At 41.6% G+C, this 15972-nt stretch overlaps 1 protein-coding gene across 1 annotated transcript in view; it reads left to right on the top strand.

Moving 5' to 3' along the window:
* Positions 1–925: 925 nt before the first annotated feature.
* Positions 926–15972, top strand: part of fam83c (family with sequence similarity 83 member C) — an 18986-nt gene continuing 3939 nt past the window's right edge. The window contains exons 1-4 of the mRNA XM_035661835.1: positions 926–1908; positions 5643–5810; positions 7845–7969; positions 15485–15721. Of these exons, the coding sequence (XP_035517728.1) occupies positions 1399–1908; positions 5643–5810; positions 7845–7969; positions 15485–15721 (1040 nt within the window). The 5' untranslated portion in view covers positions 926–1398. The remainder of the gene's footprint in view (positions 1909–5642; positions 5811–7844; positions 7970–15484; positions 15722–15972) is intronic.

The raw sequence follows: 15972 nt of genomic DNA, 5'->3' as shown, positions 1-15972 counted from the left end.
TCATTTATTGTGTTATCTTCAAGATGTAACATCTGTCCCTGAAATACATACTTTTTGTCTCTTTTAACCTATTTAGACCAAATACAACAATAACTAACTAATACAAATATTAACCATGTAAATTATTAGAGCAGAGCTTTATTTTATGGTTCTGAAAAATGTCATATTATAAGCATTTTCTTTAAATTTCATGGAAATAAAAAAAAGGTTAAGTTAAGTTAAGTTAAAATAGGGGAAAACAGCTAGTGTTTGTTAGTCCACAGCAGATCATTGGAATGCAAATGCTGTCTATAAGCAGGTGACAGAAACAATACAGCAAATCCCACAGGTGGGGTTAGTTATGGGTCATTCATTCATTTATGAAATTACTTACTCTCACATTAACAAAATAACTCACAGATGTACAGAGGCAGACTTTGGGAAAGCAAATAAACTTATAGACTGACTCAGAGTATTCATCTTAGAGGAGAAATAGACATACAACCCCTTATTTATTTATTTAATTTAATGTATTTATATTTGTTTCTTTCTTATATCTGTATGGATGCATGAATGTATGCATGTACATAAATATTTGTGCACATACTATGTGTGTGTATGTGTATATAAATGAATGACTTGTTTTTCTTACTTTTGGGTGTATAGAATACAAAAATAATAATGAATAACAAGTACAAATATTTTGTGTAAAACTACAGCAATCAAAGCATTTTTTGATGTTTCCAATAATAAATAAATAGTGGATTCATATCATTCCTCGGAAGCTTGGACCTGTAAAATAAAGCATTGCCATTATCAGCTGTATCCAAACATCACTCTCTCGTGGGACTTTATTTTGAAATGTCTAACCAGAAGCAGCATATCTGTTGTGAACCGGTTGGCTTGACAACGGAGAGACAGAGGAGGAGGAGCCTGTCCACGTTGGAAACCAATGACAGGACAGGTAGCAACAGGTGAGCAGCAAACACACACTCACACACACTCTCTCTCTCACAAACACACACTCACTCTCTCACTCACACACACACTGAGAGGAGAGGTGGCTGCTGTGCTGAAAGGCTCCTGGGACTCAGTTCCTGTCTGTGTGACAGGGAATTAGAGAAGCGAGGACCATTTCAGCCTCGGAGGGGAACCGGTGGAGATCTGGACTATTACCGACAGAACAATGACACTATCGGAGCGTTAGAGTGTGTGTGAGTGTGTGTGTGCAGCTGTGCACTCTAACCTGATCGATTATTGATCAACTGTTTTGTTGTAGATTTCTTTGCAATAATGTTTGTAGAAGAGTTTTAAAGCTCATCCAGAATCCGGTCTGAACATTAGAGGATATTCGTGGTGAGGATTGTATAAAACCTTGAACCAGACTTTAATCCCAGGACTGCTGACTCCACCAGCACCATGCTCAGCTCGGAGGGCCTGCGGCCGGCCCCGTCCGGCAGGAAGCCCCTGGGCAAGCTCGCCTCCCGGCTGGAGGAGGTGAAGAACCCGTGGCGGCAGGGCTCCACGCTGGAGCTGAGCCACAACGAGGCGGCCCGGCTGGCGACGGACGCCCTGCTGGAGCACGGGGAGAAGGAGTACCGCAGGGTCCTTTCCGAGGAGCGGGAGGTCAACTTTCTGTCCCCGCTGGAGGTCCGATACATCACCCAGCATGCGGCCAAGGCGTGCAGCTCCGAGAGCAACGGCACCGGCCCCAACGACCGGGACTTCGGGGACGGGGACGCAGTGTCCGAGCTCACCTCCGGGACTTACTTCCCGATGATGTCCGACGAGGAGCCGCCGATGCTGGAGCTCGGCTGGCCGGACTCCCCGGCGAGATACGGACCGTCGGAGACGCAGATCTACTTCCAGAGGGACAAGTCTCACAACGTCAAAGACCTCATCAGGTCCCTGATCAACAAAGCCAAGAAGGTAAGAGCGCATTGGATGTGGGAAACATGAGAAGACTTTCATTTAAAGTCTACCATTTTACTGGAATAGTTCATAACTACATGGATATGTAAAGAGGTTGTATCAGGTTAAATAGGGAGATTATGTAGATATTTTTATATATATATATTTCTGAAATCAGACACAAATATGATATCTGTACTAATGTAGCCTAATAATGATTTAACCTTATTGAGCAACTTATTCAGCAACTGCCATTTAATCTTCTTAAAAGCTGGAATTAGTTGGGCACACTGATGCTTAATGAGACCTAAATAAACACTAATTGATCAGTTAATCAATGATAGAATGTAGGCTAATAGAGGTAACCTGGTTTTCACAGTCCAGGGGGCTGCAGGGGTCCTCAAGTGGACACCATGTCATTCATCCAGTGTCAGCTGGTGCCCTAAGGATGGATGGGTACATTAAATTCACTGTAAAGCCAAGAACTCCCTCGGTGACGTCTGCACTGTTTCCACTGGAGGTTTAATGAGTTCAAAAGCTTTTCCTCATTATTTACCAGTGACAATGCCGCCATTGAGCAGAAATAGCTAAATATGTTCTGCTCATTATTACTTTATTATGATGTTCGAGCTTTAGTTAAACTAATGTACTTACCTACAAGATGACTTTGTGACACCTTAACTAGTTTGATTTGACTAGTTGATCATGATCCAAAATACAGTACATTAGATTGTGATGTGGAGGCTCCAGTGCACATACTTTATTTGTACATCACCTTTCCCTCATGTCAGTGCATTTCAAAGTGTTTTTACAGTTCATTGATAATCTGATAATAAGGTAATACAAATATAAACAGTAAATCAATTTGAGGCTAACACACGTGGTGAAATAATAACTTATTTAATTGTCACTTTACAAAGCCGGGTTGTACAATGAAATTCAGGTCTTAGTTCCCTTCATCCTACTCATAAAAACAAACTTTAAATGAGGGAGAATCATTTTTTTATTTGTATTAACACGTCTGGATCTTTTCCTGACAAACAACACGATAAAGAAATCATTATTCCTGCTGTCAGTTGGGAGTTTCTCTGTTTTCCACTCTTCCACCTGAGCACGTTCATCCCTCCCTCCCTCCAGTGGTTTCCACTTGGTTTGCTTACAAACAAATGCAGCAGGCCCGAGCAGGTCCGTCCTCCCGGCTGCTGTCACGTTGGATCAGCTCTTATCTCCCTCATGGCACCGAGGCCGACAGCTCGCTCTGTCACTCATTTAACAGCTGACCTCGGCTCAGGGATCAGAAAAGTTTCATTCCCTAATCACTGGCTTTTAGTGAGGCTGACCGAGGATGGATTATGAGACCAGAGGCTGCGTTTTGTGTCTGTCTGTGGAGGTTTTATGTCTCTATGTAGTTGTTTTTAAATGTGCATGTGTCATTTTGTGTCTTTGTGAGACCTCTTTTTGTGGTAGTTTGTGTCTCTGTGTTGTCATTTGATTGGCTGTCCCACACGGTCACTTATGGCAGCCTGTTCAGTAATCCATCCGAGGGCATGGTGGCCACTTTGGATGCTGTAAAACTAAAATGAAGTTAAAATTATTGTTATTATGAGTTTATGATCACTGTTACGAAATTGTCTCATGATATCTAAACTGACCACATAACAGCTGTATAAGAAAAACAATTGGTTTATTGGCAGACAGGTTGCCTCTGAGTCACAGACACTTCCTTATTCCCTATGTGTTAATAGACTTGTTATATGCATGAGTCTGTTAATAAAAATAAAAACAGTTGAACCAACAGTGAGAGAAAACTAAACCTGTCCAACCCCTGCAGGAAATATTCTACAAAATGTAGAAATACAACAAATTGGAGAAGCTGCTTTCTGTCGGCTCGGTCGTCACATTGACCTCTTTCTCACGTGTTTGTGCCGAGTCAGCAGGTTTAAGATCAAATGACACTCTGAATGCAGTTCATCAGTCAGTGGATACAGCTGATAAACAGAACTGCACATTTGTTCACTCAACTTATCTAAAGTTCACTTCAGTGTGACATTCACGAGATTATAACAACGAATGAACTTTGAGTTTCAGTTGCAGTGCATTCTGGGAGACTTACAGTAAGTTAAACGGCAGCAATGGCCTTCAGATCCTGGTCCTGCCTCGACAGCATCCCTCTCAAAGTGTCTTTTAAAACTTAAATGTGTAACATTTAGAATGTAATGTAATATAATGATAAATAAATATTAATAGTAATAATTACTCCTACATGTTTGGAAGGCGAGGGGGTTGCAGTCAGCAACTACACTGCTACAAGCCACTAAATCCTACACACTGGTCCTTTAACTAATTGCCTTTTAAGTGCTCAGTGAAACAGACTTCCTGCGTACTCCAGCTGATCCATTCTGTGAGCTGCGTTCTGTATCTGTGCGTTCAGTCGTTTTAAGTGTGTTATTCATTTGCACACATATGTGCCTGTGGACAAGAACGTGTCTGTTCCTGTGTGTATGCTCACAGCTATGTGCTGTCTAACGCGTTCTTGGCATGTGTGTGTAATAATGTTACATAAGGCCTCACATGCATTTTCATTACCACAAACTAACTGACACGGGGCCAGGTAGGACTATAGGAGTCCTATACTGGAGTACTGGCTGGTTTCAGGAGCTCAGAATATTAATAAAGCTGCCATGCAATATGCCTGACAAAAGCTTTTACCCCAGGACATCAGAACAGGTTAATCCGACCACGGTGACAAACTCGGAAGACTTTATGAATGTGTTTTGAAGCTGTAATAATCTTTTTTAATTTTTGAGTCATAAATCTTTGCTAACAGAGTCGTAATTAAACCCTCATCCATTATGTTAGCAATGGCAGCCTCTGGGGTAAAGGGTTGATGGTTGAAACATTATTGCATTAAACATGAAACAACACATATTATTCAGGAGAGCAATTTAAGATCACTGATTATTCAGTCGATTATGTTTTCATTACAATGTTTATTCTATAAAATGAACTTGAGAACGTCGGTCACCGTTTCCCAGACTCCATTTTGACTTTTTTTTTTTCCAATCACCAGCCCGTAAATTGAGTTCATTCACAATGCCAGCGATCCCATGTCTTAGCTGATCCCCTCCTAAGCGTCCAGTTGGCAGATATCGTTCAGGGCGCCTTATTTAAGCTGCTTCCTCTGCAACCCGCCTCCACCCAGCTTTTAATGCTGTATCTGATTCTGTTGTCACTGCTCCCTTCGGTACTCTATGGCGGTCCTTGGATCCAAAAGTGATCCTAACTGAACCCCAAAGTGTTCAGTATGCAACAGATAAATTCCTCAGATTTCAGAGGCTGGAAGCAGAGAATGTTGTTTGCTTGACTTAAAATAAATGATTAATCAATTATCAAAATTGTTGGCGATTGATTTTCAACTTATTCCTAAACATCTAACTAATGTTTGGAGTCTCTGTTGTTATTTTGTGTCTTTCTTGTTGTTTGTGTCTCTTTGTAGTCATTTTTTGTCTGCGTGTCACTAAGTTTGTAATTAATAAATGAAACAACTAATCATTCCAGCCCTACATATTACAAATCTTTCCTCTTCTTCAGACTGCTTTCTTCATCCTACAGGGGCCCACAAAGGACAGAAGATGCGTTTATAAGTAATATAAAGTTTTAGCTGAAGAGTGGAGCCACAAAGAGGACCACACTCATGAAATCTTGATGAAACGCTGCATGCTAACGTCTCTCCTGTCTCCCTGCTGCTCCAGGTGATAGCGTTGGTGATGGACGTGTTTACAGACGTGGACCTGCTGTGTGATCTCATGGAGGCGTCCAACAAGCGCCGGGTCCCCGTCTACATCCTGCTGGACGAGAAAAACCTCGACAACTTTACAGAAATGTGCTCCGCGCTCGACATCCAGAACTCACACCTGGGTGTAAGTTTCACTTATACAAACATATGAGACAGAAATACACACTGAGCAAATATAATACAAATGTTCACACTGAGTTCAACTTTAGGTCCAGAGACAGTAAAGAGCTGCTTATTGTCTGGGTAAATAACTTTAAGCTAAAGATCAGTTATGTAATGTATGTAATGTAAAGAGTTATGTAATCCTTTGTAACTAGTTACAACCTGTAAATGTTCCTATCTAACTTTCACTTTAGCTCTGCAGTTGACCTCCAGGCTGAATGTCATGGTCATCAATAACGATTAGAAACTGTATCGGTGCTAACAGCACGACTGCAGGGATTCAGTTCGGGCTGTTGTGGTGAAGGAATTTCCTCTGTTGTGATTTCGACGGCTATTTTTTAAAAATTACTTCATAAGGGATACAATATTTTATCTCAGTACCAGCTTTCAGCTGAATGAAGTTGCCAGTTAACGGGGTCAGTCATTGAACCGAGATACAGACGAGCTCCAGGAAGCAAAAGCCACAGCTAAATGGCTAATTGGGTTAATTAGCAGACCAGTATTTTCTACTAAAAGACTGCTGCTGTTTCCAGTCGGCACTTTTTCCACAGCGAGTGAGGCGGAGGCTACGTGACCTTCAGACAGGACTTCTACTGTGTTAACTCTCTTCATTCTTCACGCTCTCCCGTCTCAAAAACAGTGTCAGTGTATTTACTTTGCTTTTCCTTTCTCTCAGAAGTGAACCAAATGCTGAGATAGTCTATACAGAGTCTACTGTGTATATTTTTTTAGTTTTCTAGCACGCCTTAAAATCAAGAAGGCCTCGCAACCGCCTATGACGCTTTGGCGACCCCTGGTAGGGGTCCTGACCCCCCCACTGATCCAGAGGATGAATCCTTTACCTTTACCTTTAAATACTTTGGTTGATGACTTAATTCCTGCAGAAAGACATTCCCATCAGCCTCAGTGATACTTTGTGTTTAGTGCTAATAAGCAAATGTTAGCATGGTAACACACCAAACTAAGATGGTAAACATTGAATCAGCATATTAGCATGTTAGCATGCTGATGTCGTGCTCAAGTACAGCCTCACAGAGCCGGATGTAGACTCTTAGTCTTCTTATTACACCGTATTTCAATTCCTGATAGCCTGTTAGCTAGCGTAAACTGAGCTGTAACTCAGTGTAATTGAGTGTTTTGCAACCTCAGCAGTATATCTGTCTCTACACTCAACTTCTAGAAGTCACACAGAAGTGATAGAGGAGAGGGCAATGTGCAGCAGGACTTTACAGTGTGTGGTTTACTTTGGCAAATGTCATTTCAACCTTTGCTACGTGGGTTTTTAAAATTCTGTAGTAAAAAAACAAACATGATGGTTTATCTGCAAGGCATCTGCTCTGCTGAAGTGCTCTTTAGCAACAGAATGAAGCCACACCTAAAAACTAAAATCTGTCCTGTGGAGAAAAGATTATCCTGAGGACTGTTACCAAGAAATTCATTGAGAGAGAGAGACAATAAACAAACAATAAGGATCTTACTCCTTAAAGAAACATCTACTTCTGTCTGTCTCTCTTTCCATAATGTCATCAGAAACTTAGAATAACAATCTGAGCCTGTCAGTGGTAACAGTGAGCACTTTTAGTAGATGGACTGGCTGCTGGACCAATTCCAAAACTTCATTCCAATAGATCAGGTTCAGGTTCATGCTCAATATATAAAATAAAATACCTTGAATAACCCGGATATCGGTCTTTGAGATCAGATCGGATCAAGCAAAATAAACATTTATAACTAAAATTAACATTTAGAAGACTCCTTTCAGCTACTTAAGCTGCTAAATGTGTTTCCATTTTTAGTAGCAGTAGTTTTCATTATTCTTTGTTTTGATGTCTATTTGCTTTTCCCTTGTGTAAATTTTAAATGGTGTACAAGAGTTTGTGTTTTTATCAGAATCAGGCTACAAGTTTCAGATTTCCTGTTATCTTTATTGTGAGCCTGCATTTAGCGAGTGTGTTTGTGTGTTTCTAACACAGTGTGTTTGTGTGTTTGTGTGCAGAACATGCGTGTTCGCACTGTGTGCGGGGACACGTACTGCACCAAGAGCGGCAAGAAGTTCACCGGTCAGGTCCTGGAGAAGTTTATGATCATCGACTGTGAAGAGGTCATCGCCGGGTCATACAGGTAGAAACAAATACACACACGCTAACAATCATTAAGCACTTTCATTCACTAGCTTTGTGCCCCCTTCTTTCAATGCACCACTCCTTTAACATCAATGTGGACTTTAAATGATTAACTATAAAAACTATAAATGTTCTTTGGAGAGTCAGTCGGGAAATTAGATAAAGGAAACTCAAAAGTAAAAAACTAGAGATGTTACTCGAGGAACTTGCATAATTTATTATTATAATATATTATTAAAGGTGGTGCAAGTGATATTTTTTGTTAATAAGTGTTAAATACTACAAATTGATCACAGCAAACTCGGAATGTCAAGTTGGAAAGACATGAGCATTAACATGTTATGGAAGTTCTAATGAAAAACATCATTGAGTTGCTTTCTGGGAAATGTAGGATCCATTTTGAACCCGATACGAGTCGGAAATCAGTTTTAACGTTATAGATGCAACTACATTGTTACGCAGACCCCTGGATCGATCTAAATGTTATGAATCTGTTGATTGAAGCTTTGCTGCTAACAGCGTCTAAAGGTCACTCTTGTCAACGCCAGGGTTGCACTAATGTTTACAGTGCGCCATCAGATATAAAATCTAAAGTTTGGAAGACATTTGGATTCTATAAGATGGAAGAAAAGTTGAACAAAAGTCTGTCCATTTGTAAGATCTGTCAGACCGTCGTAGCTCGACTGATCTTAACATTTACCTGGTGAGATGGCACGGTGACACCTATGCAGGCGACGAGGACTCTGAGGATGCTAATACAGCTACCTTGAGTCCCTGAAGCCAATGCATCTAGATATGCATCAGATTGTCTAAGAAGGGACAATTGCATGGCCCTAGTTTCTGATTTTAATCTGTCTCTTGCAAGTCTTACAACTTTATAGAAGTGCAGTGTAAGAGGCACTTTGTGGCTGAGTAGTGGTGTGTGTTATGACGTTTAAAATGTACATAATGTTGCAGCAATCTAAGAAAGTCTGGAAGAAGCCTGGAGTGAAAAAAGATCAGCTGTAAAGAGATGTGTAGGTGGACTGAGACATTCGGACTGAACGCACAGTCAATACAACACATACGAACATAAAAATAGTTGTCTGACAGCAGCAGAGCCCGCGGCCTGCTCGCCGTCAGCAGTCAGACGGTTACTTTGCATCCTCCCCGATGAGCAGGACGATTACAGGAGGAAGCCATATTGTGATTTGCAAATGTCCGTGTGGGGATAAGCTGAGCGACAATGCTCGGTTTGTGCAGAGACGTGACTCCGCTGCTGTGAGCGAGGAGCTGGTGGTGGTATTTGAAACTGTTACGAGAATACCTGAGTAATACCTGTAGTTACAGCCAAACGCTCAACATAGCAGAGGCATTACTAGTGAGTGCAGTAAAAGAAGACAGGCAATGTCAGAAAATAGTCAAAGAAAATGCTTTATTTGAATCATTAAAAGTTATAATGTCTTTTTATCCGAGCAACCCAAAGAGATTCAATATAACTCATAAGTGATGATTGAGTCTATATATTGTTCTTTAAGGAAAATCCTGCACAGTACGCCTTTAAAATAGTTTGAATCAACTGATTAACTGTTGCAGCTTTAATCCAGTCGTGATATAAAGATCTGAGGAACAGAAGTGTCACTTATTCATCCTCTGCTTGGATCCATTTTGTTTTGCTGCTCTTTATTCCCTCAGGGAGAAGTGTGTACACCCACTTCTGTTGTGTGAGTGCGTGAGTGTGAGCGTAATGTACCAGTGAATCTGCGAGACAAACAGGGCTGTAAAACTCTGAGTACCAGCAGGAGAGAGGCAGTGTTGATCATGATCCCTTCACTTCCTGGTGTATTTATAACTTCTTCCTCAAAGGCCATTCTCATTGATAGCAGACTATTAGTGTTTTTTAAAAGTCGAACTTCTGGAGCTTTGTTGATAAGGTTGCATTAGACTTTGCCTGTCAGACAGGATCGTAAAGTGTCCTCATAATCTATTATTACCCATCGTTTGAATTTACATTTTTAATGATAAGGGGACATATATTCATTTTCTGGCGGAGCTATCACATTGGCACGCCACTGAAGAGAGAGGAAAACCAAACAGTGGACAGTTCCTTCACCAACGTCAAACTCACAGCACTTTGTAAAAGATCAGAAGATGAACAGAGACACAGAACGTTCAGTTACTTTTTATGTCAACACCGCACAAAGAAATGCGAAAGCAGCTCTTCCAGAAACAATTCAGATACTCTTAAATATAATCAAATAAATATATTTTCTTAAACCAGATTACTTTTCTAATGCAAAACATGCTTGACATTATTTTTAGTTTTTAGACCAAAAATAAGACTCATTTCCAAGGTCTTTGTCCTTTTGTGCAGTGAGCAGATGAAGGATTTTTGCCTCCTTGCTGTCTGAACATTATCAGTTGCATGTCCTTCGTCCACCATATCAATCCCTCTTCTTCTACAGATTCAGACAGATATTAGAAAGATACTGAGGGCTCTTTCACACTGGTTGTTCACTCTGAATCTGAATTGGCCTCATTTGATAATATGAATATGATAATGACATGAACATGTGTGCGGTTCTAGAAATCGTACTCCAGCTGCTCCGAGATTATTTTCAGTTCATATGTACCCAGGAGACTCACACGCACGTCGTCACAATATCATTAGTGACATTATTCTTTGATTTATCCCCTCAAGCTGAGAGGACAAATACAAGTTCCCATTCCCTGTGAGAAAAAGCAGAGTAGCTGGATTACGGAGAGGAGGAACAGTTTAGGTCAGACCGGTCTGAAAACTCTTTCTGCACATTCACATGCACACAGTTTACTTAGTTCAGAGAAATCAGGTACACTGGAAACATGTTGACACTATAGAAATCTGGTTTCTGTCAAATGTGTGTTCAGCAGCTTAATAATCAAGCTGCAGCGTCCCGTTTGCAGGTGCCTAGACCAGCGTGCTAGCCCCGACCCCCAAGTTCAGAACTACCGATTTAGGGCCCCAAAATGGCCGCCAGCTCTGCCTGCCTGAAGTCTTTATCCTGCCTACATGAAAAAATCCTATTCAACTGGTTTCACATAGCCAAGAAATCCTCATTCAATCTATCAACAGCTTTCATAAAGTGGCCATGAATCACAGGTAGTGAAGTAGAAATAAAGATATTGTGGATGACGTTGTGACTAATAATGAGCTGAAGTTAAAGCCACAGAGCAGCAGCCAGTGGATCCGGTAGCATTGTTCTCACTGAACCAACCCTCAGCTTATATTTATGATGACTAGAATAAAAATCGTGACACATATTTGAGAGTCCATATTGACACATTCTTTCATCTTTGTACTATTGATCAGCTGATTCGGGCGTGTCTACACCTGTCTGTGTGCCGCGCTGCCCTCAGTTTCCTTCCTCTTCGTCCTTATGTCACATCCTGTCCAGTCAGGACTTATTATATCTTTTATGTTTATATGATCAAATTAGACCCGATGGCAGCAGCCGAGTGTTTTTAGCTCACAGTTTAATGTGTTTTCAGGTGTGTGGCAACAGGTAGTCAGGTATGCAGGCCGACAGGCAGCAAACCACCCTGCTGACTGAGGAATGAAGGGCGAGGTTCACAGAGGTGCCAAGTGAACAGTCAAATGTTATCTTATCACCTGCGCCTCCCTCCCTCCCTCCCTCGCCATCTACACACTGTGATATTAAAACCCATGAACATGCCAGTTTACACTTTGATACCTGGGCAGTGCCCGTTCCCATTCATATAAAACTGATTGGTTTATTTGAGTAGCAAATAATACACACTGATTCACTGATATTCAGCAGATACTGTCGGTTTCTATCTGTTAATACAGAACAAAGTGTTCCAGAGATAATACATCACATACATGGCAGCTGTGCTTTACTTTAACCCTTAAAGCTGGGGTTGGTAATCTTGGAAAGCTAGCGAGAGAGCTAGCAAGGTTTGAAAATAGCTCCGCCTCCTGCCTCCTCTGATTGGCTCATGGTTCCACCCCTCTCCCCCCCTCCCGTAGTGTGTTGCCAAGCCCCGCCCACACAAACTGGACGTTAACGTTAGGCTACCGTTTACATCACCGCAGTTCTTGTAAAACGTAAAAACGCCAAATATATACGTCTTTTTATAACAATAAAATGCGAACACTGACGACTATCGGTAGAGTAATATCTTTAAAAATTCATATATATAATCTTTCAGATACTAGCGTCACCGACCGTTTAAACTCACAGAGACTAGGTCGCTGCGTACAGCGCGCTGGGTCGGGCGGCCTCGGGCGCCGACCTGCGCCGCGGCGGTGCCGCCGGTGCGTCGGCGGCCCGCGCGGCGGCCGGTGCCGGGGGGGCCGGCGCGCGGCGGCCCGCTCGGCTGGGCCACGGCGCGTGCGCCGCGGGCCGGGGGGGCGCGCGGCGGGCCGCGTGGGCTAGGCAGAGGCGGCGCTTATTAGCATTTACGCTGTCACAAAAAGTCTATCATATTCCATGAAGAATAACAAATCATCCCCAAATGCCAAATTAATATATCTACCGGTGCAGCAGGAGAAGAGAGCAGGCACGCGTGCACACTTGTTCAAGACCACTTCTGATCCCTCATTGTTCCAGCGTCTCAAAAGCTAGCTGATGGACTCGCTTTGACCTCTTGCTTTATCCAGAACGCCTTTTTGTCAGCTGCCTGTTTCGATCCTCCGGCTTTCTTTCTTTGCCTTTTTCTCGGGGCAAACCGTTACAAGTAACCGTTACAAGTGCCGTGGAAACGGTACTCTCAGTTATTGCTGTTCTGGAATCTGGCGTCTCGTCTTGTTTCCGGCTAAGACCAGCCTACACGGCGTGCGCTGCAGCAGCAGGACAGATGGGGCGGGGCTGCAGAATCTAGACCATGCAAGGCATCGATTGGTTTTTGTTCCTTCGACCGTAAAGGGCACGATTGGTCTTGAAGGTTTTCTCAGTCCTGCAGCTGACAGAGAGCTCTGATTTTCTCCGTTCTTTTTTCTGAAGACATAACGAATTGATTCCTCTGACAACAGAGGGACCATTTCACCCAGTATAACAAAACGTGCTTCTGAACAGGATTGCCTACCCTACCTTTAAGCTCTATATTGACATGTAATTATTGGTTTATAACATGCTCTAATGTAGTTATAAAAACACCTCTAACTCCTCCTGCGTGCCAACCATAATAATAATAATGATTATAATAATAACAATAATAAAAATTAAAAAATATCAGACAATTAAAAATAATACAAAAATGAAGTGGAAACAATATATTCTATAAAATATAAAGTACATATAAATATAAAAATAAAATATGTATACTGTACAACTGTAGTCTGTTATAAAACATTTATTAAATGTTCATTAAGTGATAATTAATGCTAAACATTAATCAATTGGTTGTCAACTATTATTAACTAAATAGTTTCGAGTCGTTTTTTATGGGGAGAATATGTCCAAATTCTGATTTCAGCTTCTCAGATGGGAATATTTTCCGCTTTCTTTAGTCCTCTGTGACAGTAAACTGAATCTCTTTGGGTTGTGGACAAAACCAGACAGTGATTTGTAAATTTTTTTGACATTTTAATTCATTTTATGACAACAAATGAATTAAAGGAGAAAATAACCAACGGAGAAGTCAATAATGAAAATAATTGTTAGATGCAGCTGAATTTAACTAGAATCTACAAATATATCTACGGTATTAGAAATATTGATAACAGTTAAGTCCAATGTTAGTGACACACGAAATATGACCCAAGTCTGATTTTATATGACTTCTCTGGTAAAGTGATAATGAGTCTCAAACAACTTAATTGGCCTGTAAGACTCCTTTCTTCTTGACGGAAACAAACTATGATTTACGGTTCATGCAGCGAAGGCGTGCTCCGATCAGTTCCTCTTACCAGGAATTTAACTTGAGGTGACTTGAGTCCAACACAGCATGTGAGTGGCAGTGAGTGATTTATGACAAAGGAAAGCTGTCCTGCAGGTTCTGTTTGGCTGCTGTGAAACACACTCAGTGTCTCAGCATGCGTCTCCCAGAGTGCAGCACGCCTTTGGGAGGGTTTAACTGATGTGGTTTCGTCTCTGCAGAGATTATTAAAGAAGCTTTCTCATTTAGTTTTCATGAGGTTGTTTAAAGGATTAAAGATTGGAAAGTGGAAAGTGGCTTAGTTAAACTGGGGGTGTCAGGAAAGTTGCACAGCCAATGAGAGCAGCTCAACATGCGGTAAGTCACCTCCGCTGGCTCCGACAAACCGCCATGGTGACGACCACAAGGTGGGGCGTCAATAATCTATGTTTTGCCATAAAATAGGCCTTTTAGCTGCAACAGTTTAAAGAAGCAGCCCCGGCAGCACTTTTCAAGTACACACACAAAAATCTGTAGACACATATACCATACCAAGACGTACAAAAAAGCCTCTTGGTGCCTGACCTCAGACCCAACAGGAAGTCACACAATTAATATCAGTACCTCCTCAAGAGGTTCACGATGAAAGCTTAATTTCGTCCAACGTTGTGTCTGACGCGTGCAGCAAATATCGATGTGTGCTTGGTCAAAGGTCGGATGTGACTGACTGTACTGAGCTCAGACATTCGTATGATCCTGTAGCTCTCAGTCTGTGTCCTCTGTTCAACCATTAGAGCATCGTTTCTGCCGCTCAGGCGTCTTCAGTGTTCGTGCACCTGTCTGCTGCTGACAGAGGAGCTGATGAGTCACCGCAATGACTCAGAGTCCAGGAAGTTGTTGAGGCTGATCTGCGGTTTTATCAGCTGGAGATAGAGGGAGATCATCTACAGACAGCTGATTGTGGCTGCTTTTATAATCCGACTCAGTACACAGAATGCAGACTTATGAGGGAGGGTCAGCTTCCTGATTATTAGGTGATGTCATTTCCTGTTTACCATCTTGCTATTTCCCATTCAGTTGTTTAACGAGCACACTGTTTTGAAGCACATGTGGTCAAAAAATGAATAACATGACAGAAGAGCAACATCAGAATGGAATGTCCACAGTTGATTACTTACATTAAGACAATAATTTTTTTCTGAAATGTTATGTTAAAATGTGCAAACGAGGTATTAGCTAAATAAAAATGGGCTAATTTACACACATTTCCAGACCAGAAATCTGAATGTTGGATAAAACCAGGTTCAAAATTCTTTTGTTGTCATATTAGAGACAAAGGTTTTTGTAATAAAGGGTTATCTAATGCTAACTTTTGGGGAAAACTACAGACACAAATAAATAAAGTGTAACAAATAAAAACCAAAATGTGTTTTTTAAGCATTTTCTTCAGACGTGTTATGGAAGCAAAACAGCCCAAAATCTCTAAACTGACCAGTGTATGAAAGAACCTGAAAATATACTCCTTTGCTGTATTTCTTAGAGAATATGCTAAATAAACTGAGTTTACACCAGCACACTCTGTTGTGGGCCACTCAGGGGCCTCATACTGCTTTAGGTCATCTACTGTACAGCTCACTGGCCTCACTCTTTTTCCTCCTCCTTCCCGTCTCCTCTCCAGTTTCACCTGGCTGTCTGCTCAGGTGCACAGCAACATGGTGATGCATTTCTCAGGTCGCATCGCCGAAAGCTTCGACCGGGAGTTTCGCTGCCTGTACGCCGACTCGCAGATCATCGACTGCTTCTTCAACGCAGAAGACGAGGGGATGCCCTACTACCCGTCATACCAAGGCATGATGGGCCCCGGCATGGGCATGGGGATCGGTCCGGTCATGGGTCTGGATTTACTCTCAGACAGGTATGACGCTTTAGCTCTTGGTAAAACATTATTCTGATATTTAAATCGTACAATCACCCTGAGAGTCCTGGTACATGTTTCTGCCAAGAGATGAATTTCTTGATGAACTGATTAATAATCCCAAACTGCTGCCATTCAATTGCTTGTTTTGTTCTATCAATCACAGTCTACAAGACATTGATGCACAGTTTATAATATCAGCAAATCTTCACATTTAAGAAGCTGGAAACCATGAAAATATCTTTGCATGA

This window comes from Morone saxatilis, unplaced genomic scaffold (assembly GCF_004916995.1).
Source record: "Morone saxatilis isolate NCDOM2014 unplaced genomic scaffold, NCSU_SB_2.0 Contig18, whole genome shotgun sequence".
Lineage (NCBI taxonomy): Eukaryota > Metazoa > Chordata > Actinopteri > Moronidae > Morone > Morone saxatilis.
This window is presented reverse-complemented; position numbering and strand designations above follow the sequence as displayed.